The sequence below is a fragment of the Athene noctua genome, chromosome 1 (assembly GCF_965140245.1).
Source record: "Athene noctua chromosome 1, bAthNoc1.hap1.1, whole genome shotgun sequence".
Lineage (NCBI taxonomy): Eukaryota > Metazoa > Chordata > Aves > Strigiformes > Strigidae > Athene > Athene noctua.
The window spans coordinates 130644656-130662390 of record NC_134037.1 but is presented as its reverse complement, the minus strand read 5'-3'; the positions used below and the strand labels follow the sequence as shown (position 1 = coordinate 130662390).

General features: G+C 40.6%; 1 gene segment (V, D, J or C); it reads right to left on the bottom strand.

Moving 5' to 3' along the window:
* The window catches only part of LOC141957911 (T-cell receptor beta-2 chain C region-like), a 78345-nt gene that overhangs the window by 21126 nt on the left and 39484 nt on the right, over positions 1-17735 (bottom strand). The window contains 1 exon segment of the C gene segment in view: positions 4207-4272. Within this exon segment, the coding sequence occupies positions 4207-4272 (66 nt within the window).

Sequence of the window (17735 nt, the reverse complement as noted above, 5' to 3'; positions counted from 1 at the left end):
TAGGCAGAAAGTTACTCAGTAGTGCTATAAGGCCTGTATTTTTATTATTGTACTAATAGATGAGAGTCTGCCTTATAAGGCACAAGCATCTTCACATTCCTGAAGATGTAGTAAGACATGATATTTATTGCAGTGCTCAGAATTACACTGCCATGTGATACCCTACTTGGATTCCCCCAGCTAAGAGGTGACTTGAAAGGAAGAACGTCTGAATCTCAATGTCTGAAGGACACTTTAGGTAGGTAACCTGAATCTGCCTGGGACAATTTTTGCTTTAGGTCTTAACTTGTGATCCTTTTCTAAGACTATGAAATATCACTTTATGTTATTTATTATTTAGGTTATGAGAAGACCTCATCCTAGACTACACATCTTCCCCAAATGATGTAAGATTCTATTATATACACTCACAAACCAAAAGTTGTGCCCTGTCCTAAAGGGTTTAATACCTACATATAAGACTAAAGACAACAGAATTCTAGTCAAAAGGATGTACAAGGCAACAATGAGATATTACTCATAAGTTAGACAGTGACCCTAAAAGCCACTTTTTTTTTTTTTTTTTTCCCCCATACACTTCATTAGAGTGCCTTTTTTACTCATTATAAGCCCATCAGGTCTGCAGAATGCACATGGAAACAGAAATGCAGAGAGAACTACGGAGCCAAAGAGAAAACTTTTACTTTTTTTCAGTGTGAAGGCACTATAAATTGTAGATGTTCTTCCTGATCACTCCCTCCTTTCTAGAGTGTAGAGAATTAGCAGAAACTTGTATCTTGCATAGAGTTTGACCCCTCAGCTCGTGTTTGCTTTCAGCTGTTAGACTTAATCATGGTTGTGAAAAAGCATGAGGTTGAATAGACTTCAGAAGGGGTAACTGGATAGTAATAGAGATTACTCCCTAGAAGGTTTGCCACTGCTCTGCTTTCCTCCTAGTGGATATGAGGATATGACGTGTTAATGTGTTATGGATATGATAGGTTGATCACTATGAGGGGAGGTTGATCACTTTTATTGATCCCTTCTAGTACTTGGCTTTATGAAAATTTTTCCTATCCTGAAAGTATCTCTGACATAAGTTCTTTGGCTCAGAGCCTAAATGGCTAAGGAGTGAAGACATAGAAATCTCCCTATCCCCATAGATAGGGATAACACAAAAGAAAAATGAGAGAGCTTTAACAGACTAAACCAGAAAAAAGACAGAGAGGTAGGCAGGTGAAAAAGGACAACAGAAAGAATTATGAAACTACTGGAAAAACAAAGAAAACCAAAGAATAAGCATGCTTGAAATAGAATATGGAGACTTGTACAAACAAGAGCAGAGACAATGAGAAAAGAGTGTTATTAAAAGCTCATTCTGTTCTGATCTGCCACAGTGTTCATAGCAGACACTACCACAATGCTTCATCACTTCTGTGCTAAACTCATGAATTCACTGTCACACATTCTTCACCCACCTAAGAGAAAAAGTACCACAGTTCTTCCATTCCCACCATGGCAAGGTCTGTTTCATGATTTCTTGTTATCTTTCACTCTTACTCTAATTTTAAAATCATCTGGGCATATGCTACATACTAATGCAAGGAAAATTTTCAAATCTCCTCCACACTGAGCACTTGGGTTAATCATGGCTACTATCTGTAACTCTGAGCGCAGTGCCAGCTCCAAAGGTAAGTAGCATAGTTAAAAAGCACAGCTGTACACAATCAGGCTTTAACCTGCAGTATCATTATGCTTGTATTGCCAGGCACTTAGTTTCTTAAAATGGTACTGTTTAAAGGCACCCTCACCTTGTATTTCTATAGTTTGCTATCAGATGTGGCAGTAGCAGATATAAATTATTACTTTGCCCTGTGATTCCAAAATGCCTTGATATAGGTGATGTTAAATCCTTTCCTGAGAGGGGAGATGGCAGAGAAAGCAAAAGGGGAAAAGAGAAAGAATAGAGAAGTGCACTGAGAGAAAATTAATATAGTCCTTTTTGAGAATTAGAAGTGATTAAAAAGACTGTTAGAGGAATCCTGTTTCCCAAAGCAACTTTAGGCAGCCTATTGACCATCTATGGAGAGGGGAGAAAAGTACTATCAAGACTACTCTTTCCCTACCTGATTCATTCAGCGGGCACAAGAATCCAGGCTTCTGAAATGTTGCTTTTGATTGTTACATAGATGAACTGCAAAAACTTGCAGACCAAAAAGTTTCCCAGCCTCTATAATGTTTTCTTGGAGAATGGGAGGAAACAGAAGACAAAGGAAACAGACAAAAGAGTCTCAAAACTCCTGCCTGAAAATCCTACACTTCCATGCTAGCACACCTCATTTTAATAAACAACCAATAAGCCAGTAATTCTGTCCTCATGGCTGTATGAAAATAATTATCATTATTCTACTGTTAATTAAGGATGCTGTTGTCCCTAAACCAGTATCACATGTATCTCAGAGATTGACTTTTGTCTTACCTAGGACTGTGAGTTTTGTTCCACTGCCAAAGTACAGTCTTTCATTATTCACACTGTTTTGCAGCTGCAGAAAAACCTCTCCTCTACTCTCAGTCCTCTGAGCCAAACCTGTGGACTAACCCTCCTCACATGCAGTACCAGCAAAAGAAGAAACACAAAGTACATTAATTAACTGTCCCCTCAAAAAAATAAAAGGACTGCAAGGGAACACCACCACATCTGTGTGTCTAACCAGGTGAGATCAAGCTCAGAAATACCTCTTCCAGAGCCCTTTTTCTTCAGGCTTATGTGAATCAGCTGTAGCAGCTTTCACCATTTCTTTAGAAGACATTTATCTATCTAGGTGTACTATTAGAAAAATATTTCCCATATGCAGACAAATTTATTTGCTTATTTTCAGCTAAACAGCCTCATTTCCTTAATTTCCTCATTTCCTTTCAAGATCATCAAGATTATTATCTTCCAAAATAAATGTTTGGAGGTTTTTTACTTACAAAATAACTTAAAATATATAACACAGGACACTGATCCACTCTCCCTGCTGTAGCAGCTCCTAAACATCCTTCCCTTTCTCCTTCCCCAGAAGGAAGTCTCTGCTTTTATTCTCTCTGTTCTCTTAGCTATGACTATTACACTTAGCTGCATAATTTGTTATGGACAATGAGGGATGAGTGTGTTGATTTTCACCAGCTCAGGCACCTCAGATTCACACTGGATTTAAAAATCAGTGAATCAGTGCTGATCACTGATTTTTTTTCCTGTGGGGATTGAATTTTATCACCTATAATAATTCTATTCTGCAGTGGAACAGTGTAGTATAAAAGCCTGAGGCATCAATTCTTATGACTCCAGGAGCAACAGAAGAGATCACCATCATTTATTAGTCTTAGGAGCAACCTTATTTTCCCCTGAATTTGGCGAGACCAAATTCAGAAATGTGTCCCAGAGAAAGATTTCCTGAGAGCTACTTTCATCTGAAAAGAGCCACATATTCTCTTTCTGGATTTTCAGTGGCCTTTTAGCATCTATTCTGAAATAGTAAAACCATTGTTCTAAATGATCTTTTCATCATCATCCTGACAAGCCTGTTTTGTGGAAGGAACCTTGCTGCACTGTGGAGAGTTGTTTCCTATAACAATAGGGAATTAAACAGCTGCAGACAGCTGTGAGTATTGCTTATCAAGGTGAGTATTTACTTGTGGCTTCTGTTTTGTCAGCTAAGAATGCTAAGTACACTTATTTGTCCTTCCATTATTTGAGATAGATAAAAAAGTAATTTAAGTTTATAGAGTCTTGATTTTGTTTTGTAGACATGTCTAAAGTGTAACTGTAACTCAATTTATTTCCAGACAGCCTCTCATTGACTTGTCATTAATCACCTGTAGCCCAAGGAAAACTAGCATTATGGAGAATAGTTATACTTTTGGGGAATAGTGTATTTTGCAAATTCAGTTTATTAAGAAAATATAGTTATGATATGCATATATTTTTAATATGTTCCTCATCCTAATTATTTATATGGACAACTTTTTCTTCACTAAAAATGCATTAATTCAGTTCTCCAACATCAAATATGTGTCCCTACCTAGAGTACTAAATTTAATCTATTCTCCAAAGTAGACTAGGTTACTAGCACATCAGGAAACACCAGTTTGAAAATGAAAGGCAAAATAAGGTTAAAGTGAAGTTCTCTAAAGAGAAGACCTGGGATTTGAAGTGATCTAAAAGAGAAAATAAAAATTTCTTACCAATTACTGTAAGTTTTGTGCCATCGCCGAAAACCATGTTATTTGTAGTCACAGTGACAAAGTGTTGTATCATAAACTAAGAAAAGGGATGCACTGCAGAAGCGTAAGCAATGCTTACTGTAGCTGGAATCCCAGAGATCCCTCAATCTCTGCCTGAAAGGTTTTGGCAGAAAACCATCTTGAAATCCAGTTGTATAATCTGTAGCATTTATAAAATCATTTCCCAGAGTTTTTTGATTCGTATTTTTATTTTCTATATTTCACCTCAAGTTGTTTTACAAACTTTCTCTAATCTCCATGTTATCTCACCAATATTACCTGCTATTTTCATTTTGCAGATGTAGAAACCATGTAGATGTACCCAAAGTGTAGGGGCTGTCATTGTCTAGAAATATAATTCCTCCACAACTAGAGTTTCCTTACTGTCAGTCTTGTACTCTAAGTATTGTGAAGCCTTCCTTTCTGTAACTTGTGGAGTTAATAATCAAGTAGTACTTGCTTTGTGGTTGTCATTGTTACATGCCTTTTCATATAGGTGGTTTTCCTCTGTGGCATTGAACCGTAACAAATCCATTTGTTTTCCCTTCTATGGCAGGCCAGCCATCTTGAATAGTCTTTCAGGATCCCATTCAATTTTCTGCTAGGTTAAAAGTAATCCACACAAGGAGAATTCAGAAGAATCAGTTGGCTGGTCTCAGACAAACCCTTGATATCCATCAGGAAGAAACGCAGTGGAGAGGGATTAGAGAAAACCTTTGTGCTCGCAGGCATGAGTCAGTCAGTGGACACTGTAGACTTATCTAAGAGAGAAAGCCCCAACACATTTTATATAGTGCCTCAGAGAGATACCTGCTACATGTCAGAACTCTTTTTCTAACATTTTAATCACATTAATAAAGAACTATTTTGTGGTCTGTTGCAAGCATTATTGCATCAGAAAAAAAACCTAATTCTCTGCTTCACATACTATGATAGGTTTTAGGTGCATCTGCAGTCAATCTGGCTTGCTGAAAATTATTTCAATGTCTCAGAATCTCCTGGCTTGTTTTCCAGAGAGGACAGGCTTGGTTCTCAGATGATCAAAGTAAATCCTAGCATACTAGGTCTGTCAAGAAAAACCCAAGACAGAACATGCCTGCTGTGCTGCAGAATTCCCTGTAGCTCTCTTAACACACTCTCCCACAAGGCTTATGAACATATGGGTTTTTGTAAAGGCCTCCTGGGGAATGTATCATCGTGGCCCCCCTGTCCCCACAACGATAAAACCTCATACAAAAACAATCCCACCCATGGCTCTGCCCTCCCATTTTTGTCATCCAGTCACCATGAAAGATTGCTATGGGAGCTACTAGGCCACATCCTTCCTCTGCCATTGCTGTTTTGGTGTAATAGACCGATTACCTCTGAGTGTATCCATTATCACTGAATTTATAGTTCTGACATTTTTTTAATATAGACAAAAAGGTGTTTTTTTTCTTTTATTAGCTGGTTTTAAATGAAGTTATTTTTCACTTGTTAACTTCATGACAGTGTTCATGCTGCTTTCCTTCCTACTCTTTTTTATTTCTGCACCAAGATGATAAACAGACCTCAAGTCCACAGTAACTGGTTTACAATGAGAGCTATTTTTTTACTACAGAATACTGTTTGTAGCCTGGCCTCATTGTGAATATCCTCTTTGGTCTGTGCCACACTTGTTCTGAAAGGGAGGAAAGTAAGATGCTGAGCTCTTAAGTTTGTATTCCTCTGACTGCTCTGTTGCAGGAAGAAGTACAAGCTTCTCCTAGGTGCCTGTGACCCTGAGTATGAAAAGGTATGGTCTAGGAGTAAGAGAGTGCCTTCATTTTGGAGACTGTCTAAAGGGGATGGGAACTGGCAATTACAGGTAACAAGGATACTTCTACCTCCCTCCCTTACACACGACTAAAATGGAGACACAACTGTATTTTTTTCCCTCATAGATTTGTTCAGGTATAATGTAACTCCCAAGAGGGAAAGATCTGTGTCAGTGAGACTGTGTGTCACACTGAGGCAATACAGGGAAAGACAGGCATGTGAACAAACCAGTTTAGGTTTGGGTCATACACAGCCCACCTCGGCCTAGTGTTCTTACATAAAAGCTCAACACATAGTCAGCCATGTGACCAAGTACCTGCAGTAAATACATTGTTCATATTGCTCTTTAACAGTTTCACTTCAGTCTGTCCTTATATAAAGTAACCAAGTACAGGACACAATTCTTTGAAACAAGATAATTCTACTAGAAAAACCACAAATTATTTTCTCTTGTTTTCAGAAGAATCCATAATTTTTGATACAGCCTGTTCAGCTGGGAACAGCTATTAGTGTCCCAGGAAGGGAATGAGAAACATAGACTAAGCTGCAACATTTAGGACCAAGACATAGGACTGCATAAGGCAAGATATTGAACAGGGGATCTTAGGTGCCCCTACAGTATCCTCTCTTCTACAACAGAAAAACTGTGTGTTTAAGTCACTAATTATGGGAATGACTGTAGACATTTGTTTTTGTCTAGACTGAATTATCTTTAAATATATATTTTGGATTTTATTTGTCTGACTCTGCCTAAATACTAACACTAATACTGAGATATTATTTGCTTGCCTTGTTTTAGTCTGCCTCTGATCACAGCACTGTTTATTCAGGGTCTAAAACCATTCCACTAAAATTCATTTAAGATTATTCTGTCTCCTTCTCCAGTCTACAGCTCCATTAGTGTCCTTACTGTAACTAACTCTCTCCCATATGGTGTCTTTTATTTCAAACCAAGCAAATCACCTATGTGTTAATTTTGAAGGATTGTTTCTATGTTGTGCTAACATCACCTCAGGGTGTGTTCATAAGGCAATTTCCAAGACATGCCAGTAGAGACCGGTCTTGTCCCACTTTGTTCATCTGTAACCTGTCAGAACCAAAAGCCTGGTAGGCCATGAATTCACATGAGTGAGAGGGAGAGAAGAAAGACAGTTCCTTGATTTTTGTTTCTATGTCTCCTATAAGAGGCTTCATGGGCCAAGATGTGTAAAACTTCAGACAACAAGAAAAATTGAGAATATGCAAGCAAGAAAATTTAGGGCTATATTCTCTAATATTTCATTATCATTTTAGTGGGGGAATTTCACATTTGAAAAGTAGAGATCATATAGTATCTCTTACATCAGTCCTGTATTCTTTAGAGTTTACAGAAGAAGCAGCTGAAAAGAATCAGGCAGAACTACAGATATACCCTGAGCTTTACAGATTTGTTTTAGGGAAACTAGGAAGGTCTTTTCATAATCATTCAGTACTTCTGAGTATGAACCCCTAAAATTAAGCAACAGCCCTTTTTTCAGGGCATATATGTGTACTGAAAAGATAAGATGATGGAAAGAGAGGATGTGTAAAATCACATCCTGTGGTGGGTTGATGTTGGCTGGCTGTCAGGTGCCCACCAAGCTTCTCTATAACTCCTCCTCTTCCTCCTCAGCAGGATGGAGGTGGGGGGAGAAAACAAGAAGAAAAAGAACTCCTGGGCTGAGATAAAGGCAGTTTAAAAAAGAAAAAGCAAAGGCTGTGTGAAGAAGCAAAGGAAAACCAGATTTATTCTGTACTTCCCATCGGCAGGTGATGTTCAGCCAATTCCTGGGAAGTAGGGCCTCAGTACATGTAGCATTTTTTCTGGAAGATGAACACCTTAATAACAAATGTCCCATCTTCTCCTCCTTTCTCTTAGCTTTTTATTGCTGAGCATGACATCATATGGTATGGAGTATCCCTTCAGTCAGATTGGGTCAGCTGTTTTGGCTATGTCCCCTCCCAAACTCTTGCCTTTGGAGCAGGGACAGGTGTTGGAGGTGTGTTTTGAGACACAGCCTTGACTCTGTGTGATCACTGCTCAGTCCTCAGATAACACTGGTGTGTTATTAATACCTTTCTAGCTACAAATACAACTCAAAGCACTATGAGGGCTGCTATAGGGAAAGTTAACTCCGTCGCAGCCAGACCCAGTACACATCCCTATGCATACAACGATGCTATGCCATCTTATGTATGTATATTTCATTTAATTCCTTCCCTTTGTTTTCCTTCTCTTCCAGTCTGTGTCTACTCAAGCTTCTTGTTAGATGCCACTGATTAGTGCCCAGGTTGTTACACTATAGAACAATATTGTTTCCCAAAAGTTCGTCTTCTGCTCCCAACGCATGTTCTGCTGCTTAAGGATACCAATTAAACTCAGACACCAGAGTGAAAAGAGCAGGCGTATTTTACTAGTGATAACAGGTTATACAGAAAACATGCAGTAAAAATAAGCAGAATAGTGCACTTAAAGCAGCAAACATCAAAAACAGGGTAATGCATTAAATCATTACTACACAAGAGAGAGAATGGAGATTATGAAAAATACATCACCACTTGCATACATTATCATCATCCAGATCTGCAGTCACTGGGGAGCCCCGGTCACAGCGAGGATTTGGAGAGCCTGTCCCGGCAAGTGGGAAATCCTACACGGTGCGTCCACCCGTAGGTGAGGCTTCCAAAGTCGCTGCAAATGGGCTCAGCCTTATATACCAGAGATCTACAGGCCAGAATAGCTGGCACCTTTGTTTTGAGCGGAAAATTTCTGGTTTCATCCTCCTGTTGGATTCCACCCAAAGCCTGGCCAGGGCTCATGGGGGGAAACCTAGGGAGTTTCTAACAAGGCCAGATACTTGAGTTCTCAGCCTTGAACAAGGCTAAACAAGGGAAGTTGGATACATTCTCTCCTCACTCCTGATTATATTTTGTCTAAGCTGCCTCTTTCGCTAGCGAGTTTACATACTTTGTTAATGATTACAGACTAAGTTAGCAGCTTCGGCTTGGGGCCTGTTGTTCAGGCTTCAGTACTTCAAAGCTTTAGCACTTTTTACATCAGCATAAGTGCATTGTTATAACTTAGTACAATACCTACTACTAGCACAATGGCTATCAGTTATAAAATATACAGGATTCATCTATAGGTCAACTCTGGCTTGGGCCAGTTGTCCAAGCCTTAGCACTTCAACACAATACCTGTGTTGGATGATTAACACAAGGTTATCTGTCCTGTTAGTTCTGTTCTGAGTCAGTTCTTGTCTCACAGAGATCCTGAGAAACAGCAGCTGTGTTGGGAAAAATCTTCTGTTTAACATCTGCATTAATGATCTGGATGATGGGGCAGAGTGTACCCTCAGCAACTTTGCAGACAACACCAAACTGGGAGGAATGGCTGGTACACTGCAGGGTCATGGTGCCATCCAGAGGGACCTCAACAGGCTGGAAAAATGGGCCAGCAATAGCCTCATGAAGTTCAATAAGAAGTGAAAAGTCATACACCTGATGAGGAATAATCCCATGAACCAGTATATGCTGGGGGACACCCAAATGGAAAGCAGCTTGACAGAAAAGGAACTGAGGCTCCTGGTGGACAGTAGGTTGAACATGAGCCAGCAATGTACTCTGGCTTCAAAGGCAGAAAATTATATCCTGGAACGTATTAGATAAAGTATTGCCAGCAGGTCAAGGGGGGTATCCTTCCTCGTTATTCAGCACTGTTAAGGCCACACCTGGAATACTGTGTCCAGTTCTGGGTTCTTCACTATGAGAGACATGGACATACTGGACAGCTTTCAACAAAGGGCCACAAAGATGATTAAAGAACTGGACCACCTCACATAGGAGGAGAGACTGAGAGAGCTGGGAGTGTTTAGCTGTCACGGATGAAAGTATTGACACGGTAATGATTTATAAAAATAATCTAGATTTATTAATAACTAACAACTATTTGTTAATACAAAATAACTCAGAAAGAAAAGTGACTTATTCAGGTTCTAAAATGACAATATTCACTCTAACTTACTTAACAGTACCTTAATTTATACACATATGTACATGCGCATACACAAACCAGACATATACATACAGAAACAAAGGGGTTTGGATTCGGTAAAATGAACACAAAAGGGACAAGCACACAGGAATAAGGGCAAGGGTACGTACCCACACACACACACCAGTAAACAGGTGAAATAGAAGCTAGCTCAAAGAAAATTTCCCTCTTGAGTTTAGAGCAAATACAATGCCTTGGCATTCCTCAACGGGCGATAATTGAGACTCGAGCGGGTGGACTTCGCCCTGGCCTTCCGTCTGGAGCAGACGACACCTGAGAGGCGTCCCAGCTCAGGGGAGATGCTGGTCAAAGGCCCGCTGCAATCCAGGAGAGCTCAAAGGGTCTCTGGTGGTTGCAGTTTATAGGATCCAAGATAATTGACTTTTGTCAAATACTATCTAGTGCCTTCCGGCAGTTGCACAAGAATATGAATAACATGCAACCTTGTTATTGTTCTGTCTGATCACATCCCAGGCATAGGTGTGTCAGGCCATCAGGAGATGATGGGCCATTATAACCTTTTCCAAGCAATTGGGAGGGGCAGGAGCCAGGCTCGTCAAGGTTATCAGTCCTTATCTCCACAGATTGGTGTATGGCTTGGGGGAATGTGGATGGAATCGCACCTGGCACCAAGCAGACCAACAAGGAGGGCAGGGAGGGGTAAGAATTGCACCACCACAATCCACCCCATGACTAAAGTCAATTTATCTTGTCCATAGCGTGGCAGTGTGGTTGCCTCTTGCCTCTATTCCTATAAACAGAGGATGCCATAATCTAGTTATAATTGAAGGAAATTTTGTGTTTGATTAACTTCAGGAAAAAAAAAAATATTTTGGGATAGTATACACACGGGGATACTTTTGTAACTGAGCAATTTGTTTAACCATTCTCCAAACCTTAATATACAACACAATTATGAGCAGTAAACATACTAAAATTAGAATTAAGAAAATCATGACCGGGTGAAACATGGAATTAAACAGTCCTGTTGTGGTTGGTGACCATCCAAATAAGCTTTCCCACCATTGATGTTCTCCATCCCTTTTGACTCTTGTTAGCAGCTGATGTATTTCTTCTATATCATGCTGGACCATGATAAGAGTCTTTTGTCCAGTTTTCTGTGCTTGTTGAAGGAGGTCAATTAGGTCAGGATGTTGGAGAAGTTGCTCAACGATGGTTAGGCTCATCTCAATAGGTGTAGGTTGCAACTCACCATATAGCATGTAAATGGATAGGCACAATGCTGCAGAGGTTCTTATATTGAAGATGAGGGTTGTTTCCACAGTGCTGCTGATAGGCTTGCTGGATGTGGTGTTTGTTTCCACGATGTCGTTGGTGGAGTTGGTTATTTCTGAAAAGGAAAGAAAAGAGAAAAAAGAGAACTCTCGGGGGGGGGGGGGGGGGGGGGGGGGGGAGGGGAGACTGAATAGGTTATGTTTTGTTGATTAGGGATATCAATTAGACTTAGACACCAGAGTGAAAGAGTAGGTGTATTTACCTGAAATAATAATAGAATAATATAGAAAATATACGATAAGACAGAATAGTGCACTTAGACAATTAGGAACATACAGGGTAATGCATCGAATCGCTACTGCCAGGGAGAGAATAGTGATTAAGAAAGATACATCACCACTTGCCTACTTTACTATCATCCAGATCCGCAGTTGCTGGGTAGCCCCAGTCACAGTGAGGATTTGGGGAGCCTTTCCCTGCAAATGGGAAGTCCTACGTGGTGCGTCCACCCATAGGTGAGGCTTCCAAAGTCGCTGTGAGCGGGTCCAGCCTTGTATACCCATGCAGAAATACCTGGTTTCAATCTCACATTAGGTTCCCCCCAGAGCCTGGCCAGGGCTCAAGGAAGAAGCCAAAGGAGTTTCTCTGCTTATCTGATGGAATTATGCGCAAGGTCTCACATCATGTCTCTGTGACAGACACCTGCCTCCATGACTCTGTTCTATTCACATACAAAGGGAAAGAAAGATACATTAAGGATTACATTCTAAGTTAACAGTTTTGGTTCAGGGCCTGTTGCTCAGGCTTCAACACTTCCACCTTTTACATCAGGATAGGTGGTTTATTATAACTTAGTATAATACCTGTTAGTACAATGGTTTCAGTTATAAAATATACAGAATTCATCTATAGATCAGCTCTGACTTGGGCCCATTGTCCAAGACTTAGCACTTCAGGTTACCCCTTAGGATGCTGCATAAATCCATCTAGTACTGATTTTATGTTTTATTCCATTATTATCAATAGCATCCCATGCTAGAAGTCCTTGTGGCTTGACCAGGGTTACTGGTATTGTTCCTACAGTTGGTATTTTTGCCACCACAGGCTGTCCTGCTTTCATTGAGGACCAGGTGTGCTCATTGTTCAGTTTTTTTTCTGAAGAAGGTGTTAAGAAGGCTCGGGTAATTGGACTTCCATAGGGACCATACCGATTATTTAACTGCTGTATAATTTCAGAAAGACGGCTGTCCCATTGTCCTTCATGTTGTTTAAGATATTTTTTTAGAAGTCCATTGGCTCGCTCAACTATACCATTAGATTGTGGGTAATAAGGTGTATGAAATACCCACTTTATTTCTCTTTGCTTTGCCCATTCTTGTACTTCTTTACTGGTAAAGTGTGAGCCATTGTCACTCTGGATAGAATCAGGGACAGGTAAAATTGAGAACCATGAGGAAAGGCCTTGAATAATATTCTGTCCATTAGCCTTTTGGCAGTTGGTAGCTGCAAGGAGTCCAGATATTATCTCCACACCTGTTAAAATATATTTGTACCCAGCAGAGGATTTTAAAGGACTAATGTAATCAATTTGCCAAGTGGACCCCAAAGTTTTCCCCTCTTTAATGTGTAAAGGTGGTGCTTTGGCAGGATGGTCCATCTGCAATTTTAATTTACACTGGGGACACTCGGTGAGGATGGTTTCACATGTTTTTCTACTGAGGGGCCATCCCCGGCTTTGAGCTGAAAAGTAAAGTGCTTCTCAACCTGTGTGGCCTAATTTTTGATGTAACCATTCTCCTAATCAATACCATGTCGGGTTTGAGGAATTTTCAATGTCCATTTTCCTAATTTTTGTCAATTCATCCACCCTTTGGTTCCAATTTGTAGCTGGTTTATTGTCATTAGCATGGGCTTTTACCCATCCTATTTGGAATGGTGTTTTTCTGGCCATGGTTAATAGTAATTGCCAGTCTGCAGTCCTCCAGATTGGTGATTTATTTATCTCCCAGTTTAGGGCTTCCCACTGACAAAGCCACTGTGTGGCACCTGCCCAGACGGCATAAGAGTCTACATAAATGGGTTTTGCTTCATTTTGTGCTGCCAAAACAACTGCTCTTAACTCTCCTACTTGAGCACTGCCTTCACCCTCTTCAATAACTTGTTTGCCTGTTTTGATTTCTAATGTAACAGCTTTATATTGCCATTTACTATCCACTCTTTTTGCTGAGGCATCCGTAAACCAGACACCCTCTGTTGGTGAATCTTCAGTGAAGGGGGGTACGTCTAAAATTGGTGAAGGTTTAAATGGTTGTTGTAATGCTAGCGGGTCACTATTAACAGACATTTGTAATTTAGAAACTTTTGTGTGTCCTTCAGTTAATTGCATTTCATCTGCCACGCCCACTAGATAAGCATACCATTTCCTAATTGTAGGTTTTTGTGCAATTCCCTCTGGGGGAGCAGTCCCTTTTAGGATTGTGTCTAATAAATTAAAGGGACCTCTGGTCTGAACAGCTTGTTCTTGACGAATTTTCTCAACTTGTTTAACTGAAAGGACTAAAGACAAAAGACCCTTTCCCCACTCTAAATATCTTTGTTCTGTCTCTTTAAATGCAGTTGAGCTAAACAGTAAGGGTCTCTTTGGCCCCTCAGGGCCGATTTGAAATAAGTTACAGTAGGTACCATGTTCTGCAAAACCCCATTCCGCTATAATAGGATCATGAGGATGACCAGGTCCTAGGGATTGATATGTTTTTAATTCCAGTAGCAGAGTTTTAATTGCTTCTTCATGTTCCGAGTCCCATCTCCATGATTTTCCTTTTCGTAAAAGTGAATACAGTGGACGGGCAATGATGGAGAATCCAGGTACGTGTTTTCTCCAATATCCTAAAGTACCCATTAGCTGTTGTAATTCTTTTCTAGATTGTGGCATTTCTGATTGTTCTATTTTATTTAGAGTATCTGGTGGGATTGCTGCACTTCCAGCAATCCACCAAGTGCCCAGGAATTTCACTTCTTTACTTGGTCCCTGACATTTTTCAGGTGGAATTTCAATTGTGCCTCATGCAGTGTTTGCCAAACTGTTGCTGCCACCTCCCCCACCTTGTTAGGAGAGGTTCCTCCAATTAGAATATCGTCTATATACGGATACAGTTTCACCTCTTCAGGGAGTGAAACTGTCTGTACAAGTTCAGCAAGTGCAGCATGAGCAATTGTGGGTGAGTGTTTATATCCCTGTGGGAGTCTGTTAAAAGTATATTGGATACCCTCCCATGTAAAGGCAATTTTTTCTTTATCTTCTTCCCTTAAGGGGACCATGAAGAACATGTCTTTTACATCTAGCACTGCCATCCAAGGATGTGCGGCGGCTTGCAGTGTAGCGGTTAAAGTTGCAGTGTTGGGGACTGCCGCTGTCAATGGGGCTGTATTAGCATTTAAACGCCGATAATCGACTGTTAAACGCCATCTCCCGTCTGGTTTACTGACTGGCCAAACAGGAGAATTGTATGGGGAGTGAGTTCTGGAAAAAATCTGTCGTTTTTCTAAGTCTGCAATTACTTTAGCAATCCCAGTTCGTGCTGCAGCAGAAATGGGATACTGTGGGACATTAGTAATTTTTGATTCGGGAAGTGTTGGAGCTGCATGGAGTACGCGCACTGTGGCATTTTGTTGATTTTTGTTAGGGTGAGGGTTGGCAATTGAACCAAAGGGCCACAGGCTGCCGTCTGGCAAACGCCAGGTTCGGCCGTTCAGTGCATCAAAACCCAGGATGTTTTTGTTATAATAAGACAAAGCCAATTTTTATAAAAATATGTATATTTTTATTTGGGTTCAATCTATTTAGGGTGGGAAGTAATAGACAAAAGCAGCGCTGGGTGCATGGAGAGCCGCAACTCTGCCATATGCACCCCGAGTTCAAAAAACCAGAGGTTTTTTATACTTCTGTGCCACCGTCTTTAACCAATCCTCTCTCATCAGATGATTGTCCTGCTTTTTCTCCATTGGGTCCTTTGAGATGCTTGGGTCTTTGTTTTCCTCCTATGGGGTCTTTTGGAAGTCTCTAAGCCTTGGTCTCTTGGCGCGCTTTTCTCCTATTGGATCTTTTAAAAGCCTCATGATTCCACCTTTTGGTGGGCTTTTCTTCAAGCAGCAGTTATAGGTTATCTGGGGGGGGGGGGGGGGGGGCGGGGGGGAGTGTCTGAGAAGTGGTTACATATTAGCTCTAGGTGATAGGGTTTCCAAGAGGCGGTTTACCTATCAGCTCTAGGTGATGAGGTTTCCGAGAACTAGTTACATTTTTCCAACCAAATGGCATACTTTATATTTTATCCATATATATTCAAACATTCATTGTAATATAGGTTATAGTAACTGCAAATCATTTCAAAACCCACACAGGGTACCATATTCTATTTTTACAATACTTTAGACAGCAGGATAGCGTGGTTTAACATTTACAGATCATTCAAACCTATCTTACCCGCCTTGCTTAACTTAGCAAATTAGATACAATAGTTTATTACATTTTCATAGTGCTCCTTAATCGCAAAGCAAAGAGGAGTTACACTTTTTTCAGCAGGGAGCCGCAAGTTAAGTTTTGCTGTCTGGCACACAGTGCTAGTTCCTGTAACTCCGTTAATTTTAACCTTTCGCCGGCTAGGTCGTATGCCTAGCTTGTCGGCATGTCGCTTTGTAATTATTGAAATTTGTGCACCAGTATCAATTAAAAATTTTATTAACTGTTGTTGAGGACCAACTGGAATTAGAATGTAAGGGCCGTTCTCATTTATCTACTGATAAGCTTTTACTTGCCGGACTGGCAGGCCCAATTGCCGTCCGGACCTTATCAGTTTTTTGATCTTGTGTTTTGCAACTGATCCTCTTGAGGGAGGAAAGGATTGTCTTTTTTCCTGGGGGCTGGCGATGGGGAAGTTGGAGTATTTGGAGCGTTACATCTTTGAAATGCCCTAATTAGGCTCAGAATGACACCAGTAGGCTGCCTCTGAATCGCGGCTCTAGGAATTCCTAGTGACAATGCTTGCTTCCATAGCTCATTTCTCCATTCCTGACCCCTGGATTGTCGGTCAGAAGGTTTTTGTTCCTGAGAATTATTTTGATGCAATTGTTTAATTTGCCTTACAGTGCGACCTGTATTTTTTTGTTTCATTGGGAATTTCATTCCATCCCATTTCTCGGACGTGGTTTATAGTTTCATGCACTAATGTTGCCCAAGTGGGTAATCCTTTTAATTCTAAGTCTACTTCCTCACCATTATCAACAGTTCGTGGTAGATTTATCAATTCGTTATAATTTAAGTCTCTCTGGATCTCATACCGTTGTGCAATGAGAAAAGGTTTGAGCATGGCAGGGGCTCCTTTTATCAGTAGTTTGAGTATAGCAGGAGCTACAGGTGCCCAAAGAGAAACATCAGTAGGATTACGCTGATGCATGGCTTGGATACAGGCAGCTTTTGTAAAAGCTGCAGAGAGGTCATTTAGAGATTTGATAGGTATCAACAGAGGTTCTCCTCTCTCTAAAACATCAATGTCACCAGCCCAATAGGCCACTCTGCTTGTTAGTGAGTGGGGGTCAGTCGGGGGGTTGGGACCAGCATCCAAAAAGACACCAGGACCCCAATAACCACTGGCTTCATTGCCATCTAGTAAAATTCTATCTCCCCCATTTAGAGACACTCTCCATAGGTACTCTGTTTCAGTTTCTCCTGGCTTACGGCTGAAATGATCTTGTAAATTGGCTATTTGAATTGGATCAAAAGGGGTTGTTTTGCTGATGTGGCTTCTCACACCACCCCCAGATCCTGTTGTTACTTCTGTTTTAATAATTGGTCTGACTGCAAGTGGAGGAGACTCAGGCTGTTGAAATCATTTTTGTCTGAGTTGTCATTATGTGTATCGCTCCAAATATTACCATCCCAATCTTCAGGGGACACAATCAGTTTTCTGATTTGAACAATATCAAGGGGGGTCGGACACTGCATTAGCATCTTTTCAGTGCGTTCCCCCAGTTTTTGTTGTTTCAATTGGGATTCCTTAGGCTGCCCTAGCAGCTGCTCTATTTTAATTGATAACAGCAGATTGGTGGATTTCTGACCTGTAATCTCATCTTGTAAATTTTGTATTTTACGATTAAACTTCTGTCGTTCATGACAGGCAGCTTCCAGGCACACTTCCAACATTTTACAAACTTTATTTTTTCCAAATGTAGTTGCGCCTCTGGCATTAGTTAACTGTTTTTCTACCTCTTCCCAGTTGTGCCAATTATTATAAGCCGAATCCTCTGGGAAGGTGGGATTTGGTTGGATACTGTGTTTTTGTAAGTATTCGGTGATTTTGCTTGTCATCCTGCCGACTACGCCATTAGCCTA